The sequence below is a fragment of the Bombus pascuorum genome, chromosome 4 (genome assembly GCF_905332965.1).
Source record: "Bombus pascuorum chromosome 4, iyBomPasc1.1, whole genome shotgun sequence".
In the NCBI taxonomy this organism is placed as follows: Eukaryota; Metazoa; Arthropoda; class Insecta; order Hymenoptera; family Apidae; genus Bombus; species Bombus pascuorum.
Window position 1 is genome coordinate 7,268,757 of NC_083491.1, and position 15,807 is coordinate 7,284,563.

The 15,807-nt window shown below is 39.4% G+C and overlaps 1 protein-coding gene across 1 annotated transcript; it reads right to left on the reverse strand.

Annotated features, from left to right (window-relative positions):
- Positions 1-5,300: 5,300 nt before the first annotated feature.
- LOC132906311 (forkhead box protein D3) lies at positions 5,301-8,797 on the reverse strand. The gene has a single exon (XM_060958363.1). It carries the CDS (start codon positions 7,453-7,455, stop codon positions 6,382-6,384), a length of 1,074 nt encoding a protein of 357 aa, XP_060814346.1. The 5' UTR covers positions 7,456-8,797; the 3' UTR covers positions 5,301-6,381.
- Positions 8,798-15,807: the final 7,010 nt, after the last annotated feature.

Sequence of the window (15,807 nt, forward strand, 5' to 3'; positions counted from 1 at the left end):
CCAAAGTATTCTCCCATCGAATTCCTAATTTCTCACGAAATTTTATAAACAAAATCGTAACACTCTGACGCAATATTATCCCAATAAAAAAGAATTCCGTAATTTACTTGAAATTCATTAACCTTCCGATGAAAATTATAATGATACAATCGACTCTAATACATTTTCATAATGAAACTTTTTAAATCCGATAGCTTTTTTTCGAAATGGAACAGATTATAAATGTTCGTAAATCGATTTATACAGTAGCCTTCCACCTCTCAAAGATGTTATTCCACAAGAACGAAGAATGAAGCGGATACGATTTCTTTTATACTTAACAGTACTTTATTGTTGACATTATTACACGTTATTATAAATCTATCATCTTGACACGTATAATACTTACTAAATCTACAGAGACAAGTGGTAACGGCAACCTATAACTAAACATACATTATAGCATCGGTACTTATTTTAGTAAAGGAACAAACAGACGTACCGCTTTACTTTCGTCACAATACCTTAACACACGACAGTTCAGAGTCGACAAGATTAGTAAAATATACACCGTTCGAATAATAATTCTGAATCGTTCTCGAAACTGTCACTTCTTTCTTTCATTTTCTTACTCTCGTCTCCATTTCCTTTCATCTTCTTTCGTCTTATTTTTACACGAGAGAAAAAAGAAATGAATAACACTCGCGATCGAATATTTATATGATACATTTAACTTAACATTAAAAATCTCTACAACTCTAGATCGATCGGCTGTGAATTTGTCCAAGTATAAAAGACTATCGAGTAAATCGTTTTGTACCCAAACGTCGACAATACGGTTTAGAATCGGTGTTTTCCTCGGCTCTATCGATCTCTCCCTTCTTTTAACTGACACAGATCGAACGGAATCTATGAAATCTCGTGAAATGTCTGCTTCTCTGCTCCCAGAATGCTTAACCCTCTATAACACCGAGACACTCGGATCTTGCGTACTCGTACACTTGTGTTTTCGAATTTCTATTCTATTTATCATTCTGCTACAACATGTAAAAGATCCGTTTCAATGTTTCAGATTCTTCACCTAGATTCTCAAACGTCATAGCTATCATCCTTCACCTATAATACGAGCTACGTACAATTTCATGTATTTTTGCGTGAAATGATTTTAGAGAAGCTCTTCTGCCTATTCTCTCTGCAATGGTAAAACGAATTTCCACGAAATGTAATTCGTTTTTCCATATGTATTTGGACTTAGTCGTTCTCTGGCCAAAGTTATATTTACACGATATCAACCTGTTAATCGAATCGTCTCTTAATTAGAAATTTTTATAATTATGCCTATCATGTCTTCTATATGTTATTACTTGTGTAACAATATAGAAAATCAATTGAAATTTGGTCGGTCTCAGTCCTCGCAAATATACACATGACATAATTTGCTTCTAAAACGATACGTAGGTGGATAAAGCACGTTTGAACGTAGAAATTACTATGTCGAAGGAATTGGCAATCTTGACGAATTCACTCGTCTTCCCCGATTCAGGGGTTAGTTAAATTATATTATCAATTTGCGTCGTTGATTTTCCAAAATTTCTTCCAGTATTACCAGTCTTCGAGGTGAAGAATACAATAGAGAATGACGGTGTTTTATTTGATGAAAACGAACATTTCATGTCGCTATTTATCATACTCGCTATTCGATTGTACGCTACTTCCAAATTTTCTGATCGAAATCAGAAATCAATTAAGAATTTGTCAATCTGCTAAGAAAACATGTCAGTTATAGAGGGCTAATGCATTATCAATGGAACACGTTCTCGATCAGACATTTTTCCAGCATCGATGTGAAGAATTTTATGCTGCGGATGTGTCAGATTAAAAGGAATTTTAATCTAACGCTGGAATAAATTTAGAAGCAACATTTCTCCTGACAAAGAAAATCTATGAATAAGATAATGAAGCGTCATTTATCACAAATTACGCAGATAATTTTTAATATATACCGGTAGAGACTATTTCACATTTCGAAAATATTTGAAGATCGACTTTTCTCTATCTTGTGTTGTTTGATCATTTTTTGGATGTCGATGTGTCGGAGATTTATTTTTCCCGAAGGAGTCGCTATTAGAACAATGATTTTCGTTATCACGACGTGCATCGTCCACACGACTTGAAAACACGCACGAATCGGCTGTGTAATCAGATCTGCATAAACGAGAACGATAACGAAAATAAGGAGCCTTGAAACGAATAGAAAACGAACGAGCGTCTCGTTGTTGCTTCTAGTTTAACGCGTCACGTGCCATGCGGGTCACACGTATTCCATTTTCATTCACCGGAGAAGAGTATTCTACGGGGTTTGATCTTGAAATGAAACGCAGAAAAGCAGGTGAAGATACGAAGCATACCGATAAAGTAATATCTTTGTTATTCGACGAGTACTTTGAATATTCTCCTTTAATATCTTTGAGTGCTTTACGATATTGTGTATTTATAATTAAACGATTTTGAGTATTTTTAAATATTATTCTTCGAAGGTTTTCAGTGCTTCCTAACACTATTTTTTCAGTATCATTGAATATAATTGTCAAGTATTTCTGTATATTCTTGGATATCCATTTTTCAACGTTTTCAAATAGTATTTTTTATTTGATATTCTTGAATAACTTTGAATATTATTCTTGAATACTTTTGCAATGCTTGCAAAATATCGTTTGCTATTGTATTCCTGAAAACCTTCATAGAATAATCTTCAATAGAATGTTTAGATCTCTTTGAGCGATTTTGAATACCATTCTTAGATGCCATGAAGTATCTTGCAATACTTTTAAATTCTTTTCAATATTATTCCCCATTATATTATCTTCAATATTACATTAAATATCAAGTTTTTCAATTTATTCCTTAAAATTAATTAATTAAACTATAGAATTTTCAAACTTTTTAATTACAAATTACCTATTCTCCACGGCACGGGACGCGTTAATAAAAGCAGACTAGCAATTTGTACATATCGTTCGATACTTTTATTCGTTAGAACGTTTGTAAGCAATTGTAAGAACCAAACCATAGCGTCGTTCGATAAAAATCCAGTTGGTATTTAATTAACGAAATTCCTAAACATACTTAACCTGCTTTTCGATCAACGAAATATAAATACGACCGGATTCGTTGCACAAACGTTACGCTGCGCTGTTACGTTCTCCTGCAATAATTCTTATCTGACAATCATCATCGTACACGTTCGAGGAAAATTCACTAGCGGCTGGTATGTACACGCGTAGGTAGACCAACACATACGTAATCGTCATGGATGCGTATCTTTGCAGGGATTAATTGTAAATTATTCCATTCTCTTTTCCCGTGGATCCCTGCACATGCGTCTTATGCGCGTTTAAAAACGCTCGAAAACAGACTCAAACACGCTATTTCTGTATTAAAAATCATCGACGAATTTCCGTCGAACTGTCGTTTCGCATTTCTTTTTTTCTCCTATTATTTGCGTGTAATTATCTTCTTTTGAAAATCTTTTATGGAAAATCTTTCATCGAACAGCGAACGAGAAAAATTTCCGAAGAAATATTCTCCTCACTGTGTGTCATTGCGAAATTAAAATCTCTATTTGAGGAATTGAAACGGCAAATGACGCTGGTAGCAACAAAAGATCTAAGTCGATTTTTCTATTAAGAGGAAATATAAATTTCACGTAGAATAAGAGGAGGAAAGTTATCAGTATTAAAATAATTTATTGTAGCTTCTAGAGCTGTGATTGTAAATCAATCGTTTTTTAAAGATAGAAGAATGTAACTAATGAAATGTGACTAATGAAAAATAATTTCTTATACGCAATTTATTCTTTTTCTAAATCTATTAAATTGATAAACGCTGAAAGTCTATAGTGTCCAGGTGTGATAAATTGTGCAAATGGTAAAATTAATAGAAGCGAATATTTTTTCTATTGAAAATCTAACGTTTACGAGTCATTTACGATTTCAACCCCTCAATTATAATTTCCTACAGCATAAAGTATTCTTTATGTAACTTGTTTCTTAGTACAGCGAATAGAAAAGAATTTCGGTTGAGTTGTGCGAATTACACTTGTGATATTGGCAATTTGATTTGTTTATTAATTTCTTAATAGATTGCGTAGTGGTACTTTCGGAAACATGTTTCTTAAGTCATAATCAATTTTGCAGTGTATCTAGCAACTTTCTGGCGTTAATATATGGAAATTGGAAAGTTCACTTCGCCGAAGTCTTGGATTTTCCTTCGATTTCCTTCGTCTATATCTTCGATTTTATATAAATAATTAATTCTTTGGAATAAACATTTGTACAGTAGTATTTAATTTCTAAAGAAATTTTAAAGGATTCGGACCATTATGATCTTACATCAACGTTTGCTTCATACACTGCTCGGAAAAAAGAGTCAATTATAAAAGAGAAAAACAAAGATTTCGTAACGCAACGTTTAATCTCGTGAAACCGCTAAAAACCTCATCAAACGATGAAGCAGCTCTCAAAATATCGCCAATCTTCTAATTGTTAGGTTGCTGTGCAATAAATGGCAAATAAATGGATTGAAATGTGTCTGTGTTCATTACGTAACTATGGCAATGATTATTGTTCCTCTATCGCGATGAGGATTACATTTCCTAGAATAGCATGCCATTATATTCGCGTATCTTTAAATAAAAAATTATCGGTGCAAGTCTTTCACAATAAGAATAATATTGAGATAATTCCAATATGAACAATGGCACCCATTCCTGTGCATTAGAAATAATTCCACAGAATCCAATCGAATTAAAATCGAGTTTTATTATTTTTTTATCTATTCTTTGAATTTATTGCCACGTATTCCTACATTTTTGAGCTTTTCGAAAATCTTCGTCGCAAAATTTTACTTCCAGACAATCTACATTTTTCAAAGCGCTACGATGTTTTCTAAAATATAAACGAGGCAGTAAATTACTAAAAAAAATCTGTATGTAATTGACAACGAATTCTTCTTGGTAGGATAAACAAAGATAACCAATACAGACACGAATCGACCATTAATTTCCCAATCTAATGTTTCGAACAGTGTATCAAGTCGATTAGTCCAAAGTTTCTCCGCGTAAATCGTTTGTTAATAAACCAGAGAAACGAAAGGATTGTGTTTCAAAGCTCGCGTTACTCGCACGCCGATTAAAGATGTGCAGTTTCGTAAGACAATAAAACTCGATAAGGCTGGATCTTTGCGAATCGCTGCACGCGTTTTCGCTATCAAAACCTCCCGTATCGAGGATCGAACACGAGAATCAAAGGTACACGAATATGTTTCGTAGTACGGAACGCGAGCATCCCCTATATGTGTGTGTATTTCTTTTTATTTTTTTCGTACAACGCTATGTACACTAAAACGTCTACTTGACCGAAAACCCGGCCCGAGCTTTACATTAAATCCGATGAAGAGAACTGACCTCCCCTCTATCGCTCTCTGCCACCCTCTCCTACCCTTTCACTCGCGCATTCTCTCTTTTTCTCTCACACTCGCGCAAACAATAGAAAGCTGAGCAAAGATTTGTTCGAGGATGTGCGTGTGCATGTGTCTGTTGTGTGCATACGTGTGTATACGTGTGTACGTGTGTATATTTACAGTGCCGAGATATTAATCTATCGTTTAAGAAGCCTCCGGCTAAGAATAGAGCACGGAGGAAAGAAAAAATATGTGAAAATAAATGGGGTTGAAACAGAGAGGATGGAAAATTATGAAGTTCGATTCGCGAGGAATCGATTGTTCGTGACGACGCCGTACAGTCGCTAAGAATCGTTTCGACACGACCAAAGGGGATCTTTTCTCGTACTTAAACCACTACACTATTGCACTACACCTTTTTACAATTATTTCGACTCGTTCTTTCGTCCGTTCCTTCTTCTCTCTCTCTCTCTCTCTCTCTCACTCTCTCTCTCTCTCTCTCTCGTTCTTTTTTTCTTGTTTTTTTACACAAGTACTTGTCGAAGTTGAAATCTTTGGTTCCGTCGCTTCTCTTCTTTTGGTATCTAGCTATTTTATCACTCTCCATAGTACGTATCACTATTCTTCCATATACTTTTGATTTCTGATAATAACGCGGAAGTGAAAAATTCTTTGCTTCTCCAACGCTCTTCTATAAATTTTCCTCTTCCCTTCCATTCACCTTCACAGTCTGTAACCGCTTCTTCATCACCCAAAATCCATCACGAACGTCGAAAACATTCTCCACCATCTCTCCTTCCCTGTCCATTGAAGCTCCCTTGGAAAACTGCAATCTTCTCCGAAAACCAGAATCTCCAAGAAAAACTGAGAATTTAACTGAGATCCGGCCAATGCAGAGTGCCAGTCAGAAAGAATCTCGAAAAACTCGATCAAACAAATCCTCTAAACGAGAGGAGAGAAAGCCGACGCCTGACTCCTGATCTCCCTATGCTCCGACGGGCTGAGATCCAACAGCCCGCCACAATTCTGATCGTTTGCCGCCTGTTTACCGATCAGAGCGTCAATACTGAAGTTCCTCTTCTTGTCAGCCGGCGGATGGCTGCTCGGTATCGTGGTGGTCCTCGTTGGCGCGGGATCGATTTGTCTGATCGGTGGAGCCGTGATCGGTACCGGTTTGTACAGTGGTGGAGGCGGTTCCAAGAAGCCGCCAAGCTTCAGAGCTTCCAAGGTCGACGGGGAGAAGTCGAGCAGAGGCAGACCGGGTGGCGGAGACAGATACGCGGCGCTTGGATAGGTCAGAGCACCGGGATGACCACCGCCGCCGCCAGGGCAAGGTCCTCGATCGCCGCAAATGGCGAAGGTCGCCATAATCGCCCTGTCTCGGAGCACATAATGCGGCGGAGGCCTCTTGTACCTCTTTCTGCGACGCAAGAAGCTCCCATTGTCGAACATGTCCTCGGCCAATGGGTCTAGGGTCCAGTAATTCCCTTTTCCAGGATTTCCTGGCTCACGTGGTATCTTAATGAAACAATCGTTCAGGGACAAATTGTGTCTGATAGAGTTTTGCCAGGCCGGGAACTTGTCGTGGTAATAAGGGAACCGTGACATGATGAACTCGCAGATTCCACTCAATGTCAGTTTCTTTTGTGGCGACTGAAGAATCGCCATTGTAATGAGAGCTATATACGAATAAGGTGGCTTGATCAAAGACGAGGACATTTTGTCGTTGTTATAGGACGATGCTTGGCCGGACGAGTTGTTCTTTTGTTGACTGTTGGCTGACATCATCGAGTAGTTCTTCTTGCTGCGACTTCCACCACGGTTTCTGGAGGACGCGGTGGTCTGTGGGACTGGAGAACTCGGGATGATTGGGCTGGACGATGACTGGGACGGTGACAGGTCGTTTTTGTCCAGACTCACCGGGTCCACGATCATGCTGCTGCTGTCAGAGTCGCGGTCGCTGTCCGCGCAGCCGTCGCACGACAGGTTCGACATCATCATCCCACGCGGTTCCATCGTGATCGCTTCATGGGCACATTTAAGCTTATTTTTTTCTGTCTTTCTTTTGGAAACTTTAGTTTCTCTGGTTCTTTGGAAATAGGTGAAGATACTCGTTGTTGTTCGTGTTCATGGTGTTCTTGTCTTATTTCACCGACGAGGGTTCGCTTTCGTGAATATTTGTACGCGCTAATGTGTACTTCCTGCACTCTCTTGAAATATTCTTCCGTTTGTTCTACTTAAATTTTTTAACGAGGTATAAATGTAGGTTGTCCGTCGAAATTCAAAAGCACTGAACGAAATCGCGCGAGCATTTCTCTTTCGACATGTTTTCGCGAGGCAACTGTCACACACACGAGCTCCGTACGAATTGTTATCTTACGCTAATAGTTTGTTTCCACAACGATAACGAGCATTTTTCTTTTTACTCTTCTTCTCCGTGTCACCCACTCACTCTATCTCAAGGATGACGGCTGCTAGTGACGCACTCCACTTTATTGCTAACGATCTTGCGATATTCGCTAATCATCACGATTGCCCCTCATGCCCCCTCATCGAACACGCTTAGATTTTCCCTAAAATACTACGATCTCCCTAATCTATCAGTTTCCAACAACAAGTCACTTCCCCCTTGTTCGATGTAACCAATCTCTCCTTACAGAATCACTCTCGGTCCAAATCCGACACGACGAAAAAAGAAAATGAAAATAAATCACAAAGAAAGTGGAAAACAACAACGATTCTTCCAACTGTTCGAATAAATTTCAATCGTCAATTGCCGGAGGACACAGTAGCCGCACTAGGTGTCGATTATCGAGAGAGTCCATGAGCGAGCGTTTCTACGCGATAGATCACGTTTGACGAGGTTAGGTGTACGAAATGCGGTCGAAGCTTATGATGCGCGGTTGCGAGTGTGCCAGCGCCGTGTAGGACCGTCTACGAGGCGAAATCGTAGGTCGAATTGATTCGAAGTGACTGCTTTGGTCCTACATGGGCGGACCAATGGGCGGGCATTTCAACCTCTCGTAAAAAGGGGATGAAGGGGTGGCGGTAGTGCTCCGGCTCTACCACCCCTCCAACGGCCGGTATTCCGGCGGATCCGGCGCGCTCCCTCCACATCCTCCTTCAGGAGAGAAGAGGAATCGTTGTCGTCACCACGAACGAGGAGAAACCCCCGGAGGGGACGTCGGAGTTAGGAAAATAGCGGGATAGATAAAGGGACTTTCGAGGCGGACCTGGAGGGGTAGAGAGAGGGCGAAATTGTAACACTCCGGGGGCTGCTTTGCTTTGAGCGGCACGGCAAAAGGACCAGGCGTTACGTACTAATAGAACCTGCCTGTACAGATTCTCCCTCCCCCCATCTCTCTCTCTCTCTTTCTCTTTCTCTCTCTAAAGGTATCGATACCCGTTTTCAAATGTTCTCGCTCACCTGCAACTTCCGCAGTGTAGACGTGTTGCCTTTGGTTCTTATGCGCGAGGGTTATGGGGTGAATGTCTGGCAAAGGATTTGGATATTTTGTCGGTGAGTTCGAGGAAGGGTGAAATGCTTTTTGAAATTTTGTAGAGGCTTGATTTAAGCAGATCATGAGACAGGTTCGATTGATGTGACAGCGTAGAAGAAATAGACTGCTTTGGAATATTTTATTGGTAGAGTTTGGATGTGAATCAGGAATTGAAAATATTTCGTTAGTGAGATTGAGAAACGAACGGATTTGTTTTTAGCGAATTCCGCAGAGGTTCCATGGGAAGTATCTTGACATATGCAACATCGGTATGGTGTTACAATGGCGAAGAGATTTCGAATATTTTATCGGTGGAACTCAAATAAGAATAAAAGTTATCCTTTTTTTAGAGAATTTCGTGGGAATTAGTATGAAATAATGTTTGAAGTAATAGAACGATAATGTAGGGCTTTGGAATAATTTATTAATGGAATTAAGAGATAAATGGTAGTTAGTTTTGGGGGGTGGAGATTATATAGAGGCATAGCCGACGTAAAATTTGAAACAGGATTAGTGCAATATTATAAAGAGCTTTGGGTCATTTCGATGGTGGAACTCAGAAAAGGATGGAAATATGGTGTTAATTAGTTTGAAATAACGTTTCAAATAGTATCGACAACAATCGTAAATGAGACAAAGTGAGATTTGTAACTCTAATTAACATCTAAATGGAAATTATTCTTTTTCAGGAGTTTTGTAAAAAGGAGGACCCAATTAGTATTTGAAATTAGTATTAACAGTATTATACAGTATTTCAGTAACTTCTCTGTTACCAATGCTATAAAACTTTGGCTGAAGCAGTATCTAAAATAATAACATAGTACTACGAAGTTAACTATAACGAAATACTACGAAGTTAATTCCTTTGTGCAATACAACGCGACCTACGAGTCACATAGCTCCTCATAAATACTACAATACTACCACATACAACGTAAAAATCACAATACCCTATGAATTTCTCGCCCGATCAATAAAACCCGAAAACCTCGCCAACTATCACAAATCGGGAATAAAAGAAAGAAATTCTTCAGACGCGGCGTTTCCATAAAATCGAACGATAGCGAGCCTAATAGGAATAGCCGTGCAGGTCGCGAGATCCCGGCTAGGTTCTTGGATTTGCAGCCTCGAAATGGAGAACGATGGGATCCGTAGTATCGCCAACAGAGCGAGCCGAGCTGCACGCATCACGAGTTAACTTCCCTCAGGCAGCTCAAATAGAATCTGTATTACGCCGCGGTGGTACATAGAGAGAGGAACGAAGACGGGACACGAAACAGATCACGAGAAACAGAGACGAGGATCGAGTAAGTGAGACAGAGGAACACGATGATAGACACGAAACACGATAAAGGTGAGAAAGAGAGGAAGGGACCGAAGAGAAGGTGAACAGAAGAGAGAACGATGAATCTATTGGTGGAACGAAGAGAGTGAAAGGGAGTCGAAATGGGGTGAGACAGAGAGACATGGAGAACGATATAGACAGATGCGTATCTACCTGAGCGCACTATCGGTTCACAGAGCCGAGCAGAGAGCGAATATTGTGTTTACCCATACGCACGGCTTTGCGATGCAAATAATCTGGTATTATTGCACTTACTCCACGTACCAGCGAGGTTCTTCCGTGACTGGCACAGCTTCAACCCTTCTTTCCTTTCTGCATCCCTTGGCCAAGTATTTATTTGCACGATGCACGCACCCGTATATACCTATCCGTTGTATCGAAATCTATCCTGTTATTACTGCTTCTTCTAAGAGTCGCGTATTATTCACAACGATCGTTTTTAGCCGCATCGATCAAGGAACATGGATATCCTACGCTCGCTTCTTGCACAATGGGGTTTATGATGGTTTCTCGAGTGATTCTCTTTGGATGATCGTAGTTATTGGAACGACGTTTTCTTGGATTATTTCGGTGAAGCGATAGGTGCAATAGAGTAGGCTGTTTACGGTTTACGAAACAGAAATTGGAATTATTTCAAAGAAAACCGTAAGTGTAGTAAGGAAATTAGTGTTTTATGGGAAAGGAATTTTTGAAATATAGTAAGGTTGAGTTTCTTAGGCGATCGTATTCTAATATTGTAATGTTGGGTTTTCATTTATTCATATTACGTGTTTTATCGTTGTATGGTAGGTAAGAATGCGCTGTTTCGTATAGTACTATGTACTTTACAATTATATTTTGCAGCATAAAAGGTTTATAGCGAATGATATTCTAATTTACGAATATTAAACGAAATTAACGAAAACTCTGATAAAATTAAAAGGTTTTTAATGAAACTGAGTGAATGGAATTCCTAGTATTTATTACGCTTTCTTCATATTCCGCAAGAATATATGAAGCATCGAGTAATAAGTAGAAAGGAATAGTATATTTTCAGGCACGCCTTATAGAATTAACACAGTTTCTTCACCTTTAAAACCATTTCCAAGTACAAACTGAATACAGAAAGTTATGCATGAAGGTACTTGATGATTTCAAAGAATGATTTATAGCTAGGAGACTAACCCAATATAGTGACGTTTAACTTCAGAAAATTACGAGTCATCAATGAGCAATAAACGAAAGTGATTAAGCGTGGCACATCGTGCCCAGTTAATTAATTTAAGCTTATCGAATATCATAAGATATATTCGAATATACAATTTTCCAGTAAACACCTAGCACCAGTATACCTGTATTTAGACCTAATTAATTGGTAGACTGCATCTCCCACGATACAATTAAGACCTCGGTAGGAAATTATTTTATCTACCAGGTAACATATATTAATAATACTTTAAATATTTTATATATTTTTCCATATTGTGTGTACTTTGTACAATTTTGCACTTACAAATTTTCTACAAACGCATAAAAATCCATAGTCTATTACTTAACACGTATCGTAATACCTAAAACGGTGTGCCGATACTTTTCCCAGCCACTGTATATATCTTCGTGTACCTCCGTTTGTTTATCGTGCAGCAACATTCCTTCGACTGCTCGTTCAAGGAGAAACATATCGAAGTCACAAGGAAGAGGAAGATCCCTCTTCCTTTTCACCGTCGTCTGCCGTGTCTTTCGCTGATTCAGCGATTACCACATTAATCTCAAGTTCTGGGTAGGTTAGGTTAGGTCGATGGACAGAGGAACAGACGGCGGGCATACCCGACCATAGAAACCCTTAGGCGTTTCGCCATTCACTTCGCGACGGATTGCGGATTCCACGAGTTCCACTATTCGATTCGATTGCTTCTTATCCATGGACTCTCTCACCACGCGTATTTACCTCTCCTGATTTCTTCCCTCTCGATCTTCTTCCGGTAAATCTGTCGAGGGTGTCCCTTCAACTTATTGCACGCTTTGCCTCCTGCCTCTTTTCTTGCTCATACACTATGCTCAGTACGAGCAGAAAAAAGGCTGCCTGGTTAAATGATTTCGTTGGTTAACCCTTCGAATGCCAACATCGTCCGTGAAGATTTTTTTCTTCGAGTTAAGTCTCTGATTTTTCATCCAATTTTTTATATACAATCTTCGAGATTCCTCTAGGCGATAGATTTATTGTGTACCGTCTTTGTCCCTTTTCGATCCTTAAAGCTTTATCGTACTTGATATAATGTTTCGCAAATTTCGTAAATTGTCTTGCAGTTACGTTTGATACATTTATTGCGAGTGTTTTTTCGATGACGTTGAAGAATGTGAAGTAAGGAGTCGGAATTATTTACAATTCTAGCTGCAGAGCTTTCACGACTGTCTATAGCCCAAAGAAAATAATTACTAATCATCTAATCGGAATATAGAAATCTAAAGTATACAAAACATTCGTACTTGACAAAGCAACCATCGGATCCTGAAACCTATCGCAATCAACTTCAAACCGACGTCAATCCCCTCAAACCTCGACGACACAGGATATCCGAATGCCTATCAACGTCCAATGTCTTTCAAAATTCGCGAGATTACGTAGATGCGCGGAAGAGATAATCGACGTGTAGGACGCGTGTTATGATCGATTTCTCAAAAGAATCGCGAGTGGAGGAAGCTCGAAAGGGCCGAAGGATCCGTCAGAGACGACCGAGCAAGAAGGAAGAAACTAAGGAACGCGGAGTGAAAGGAAAAGGAACGGTGAAAGGGGATGAGCAGGGCGAGCAGCCAGGGCGGAGTCAGTGAAACGAGACCGATGAAAGTGTTTATGGGCAAAAAAAAGGGACTGGCTGCGTTGGATGACTCGTCGACTTTCGACGAAAAGCCGGCAAGATTATGCCGCCATCTTGGATGTTGGTAAATATCTCGTGGCACAAGAGGCTGTCGAGTAAGGGATCCAGCATGGGCGGAGAAGTAAGCTGCTACTACTACTAGCAGAGAAGGGAAGACTACTGGCTTCGACGCTACGGTAGTTGCGCTGTAATCGTTGTGCACCGAAGACGAAGGAGAGACGATCAAGGCAAGAAAGTGAGAAATCGAGTCGAAGGCGAGAGAAAGACGAAGAGAAGAAGTGGAAGAAGCGAATAAGGAGGAAGAGGAGAAAAAGAAAGAACGGTGGAAGGGGGACAAGTTGGTTGGTGCACAAGAAGAAGGAAGAAAAGAAGGTGGTGGGTCTTGGATTTGATGCTAGTGGTAGTGGAGAGTGGAGCAGGGGTTGGAAAAGGTAAAGAAGTGCGAGAGGTCTTCGGCACAGAAGGCGAATATCCCCCGCTACAAAGAATACTGTCGGCTTTGCACCTTTTCCAAGACACCGTTTTTCCCGCCAGTAACTCTCTGCCTTTTTTCCACCCCAACCTCCTCTCCTCCAACGTCGTTCCTTTTTACCTCGTCGTGCTTACCACCTCGAGAACACCACTCCTACGATCCTCTGATCCTCTCTCTGTTTCGCGACAAGCCTCCTTCGTTCTTCCTTTCCTCCCTCTATCACTTTTCCTCTTTCCTTCTTCTTCTCCCTCCACCTTCGACGTGGCCGCTTACAACTCTGTCTTTCTACTTCTTACTTTCTTCTTGCGTCTTCCTTTCTTCTTTTCTCGTCTTCCTCTTTCTTTCTTTTTTTGTCTCCTCCCTCGTCATGTCTCTCCCCCCTTTTTGATCGTAAGAGCCTCGTGTATGCGGTTAAAGAGAACAGCCATTTACCTACGCGATTCAGAGACGGCAAACTGAAGCTTCCTCTCGGCGAAAGAACCACGGATTTTCTCTCTGTAGAAGGCAACCGTAATCCCGGAATATTCTCTCCTTCTGCTGTCGGGTTTTACACAGATCACGTGTTTCGTATACAATTTCCTTGGACGCTCGTTAGGAGGAACGTTGCAGAGGAACGTTTCTGGGGTAAGAGCCGAACGACCAACGATTCCACCGGAGCGGAGGAAGAGCACGCCATTTAAGCGAACGTTTGATCGTGTAAACAGTCTTGGGCTATAATGGCGGCACTCGTGCTTCTGTTTAAGAGGATTACTAACTTTGTTTCTTCGAGACAGTTCGGTTCATTAGAAATCTATCAGCGTATTTCTGAATTTTATATTATAGTCTCGGACTACTGACGAATATCTGCTTACATGTGCGTTTGCTTTGTGTTTGATATTGGAACTACCAAATATGCAATTTCTGTTAGTGCAATTAATTGTTATTTTGTTGAAGTAAAAATACAGCTATTATTACGACTAGCTTATCTATTTTCATCATATTACTTTAATCGTAAGAGCCTAAGTACAATATATTTAGGAAAACATAATAAGTGGAGTTTTAGTATTAATTCGTGATTTGACCAAATGATACAAAAGTATAATTTTTCAACAATCTAAAAATGTTATTTATTTGTTATTCATAAATGTAACTTATGTAAATATGACTGAAAGTTATCGGGTAATCATCTTTATCCGACCTTAGTGAATCCAAATTCCTTTTTTCACGCATGTGTTTAATATCTCTCAATTACTATAATCCTTTGCAATATTAGCTGAACAAATGTTAGTAATTTTTCTTCTGTAAACTAAAGCATACGTTGCACGTTAACAACAACTAATAAAAAATAATATTTAAATATTTCGATATACATATATATGTATGTGTGTAAGAATGTTTCCGAGACCCGTAAAATGATAAACAACAACATATTATTATCACGAATAAGGGAAAAATCAATTGAAAGTTGAAGATAAAATATAGCTATATTTTGTTTGATATTTAACTTTGAATTTGAAAATAAATTAAATGGGAAGGCGGAGATAATAATGGAAAACAGGAGACTGAGGAAACAGAACGGTAATAATAATACAATAATAAGGTTCGACAACAAAATGTGAATTTCGGGAAAAGCAATATAGGGGTATAAAGTGATCACAGAAATATACATATATTTCTCTGGTACGTGCTTAAAAAGTATTAACATTATGGACCAAATAATGAATTTGTAAAAACGTGATTGTTCCGCTCCAAGGAACAAAAACTTGGATCTCTGTTAATTTTATAAAACACGTTTTCGCTGTTAAAAGGCTACCTTTAAGTCGAGACTTTAGCCCTTAGAACGATTCCTTTCAGCAATTTATTGTCCATTGTGCTCTCAATAGGCGAGCGTGCCATAAACGCGATTGCTTCCAAAGTGTAAGTTAGCTGATTATAACGTTCCGATCGATCCTTATCTAATTATATACGAAATCTCACCTTCTTTATTGCGCTTCGAGCTCACAGAAATACAATGAGCGATGATGCCCAGCGAGCGAATCTACCGATTGGCAATTTTCCTACGTTCGGTGAAATCCACTATATCAGCATGCGTATTCTCGAGACTTCTGTTTTGGGCCTTGCTGAACGCCCGCCAAGCAAGATTAGTCTCGTGCGAGCTTTTTAAGTGTGGACAGTGGTTAAATCGAAGGAAAGATGTCAACCGAATTCAAAGAATCG

Coding starts and splice junctions, on each gene's coding strand:
- LOC132906311 (XM_060958363.1), bottom strand. CDS start 7,455: ATGGAACCGCGTGGGATGATGATGTCGAACCTGTCGTGCGACGGCTGC.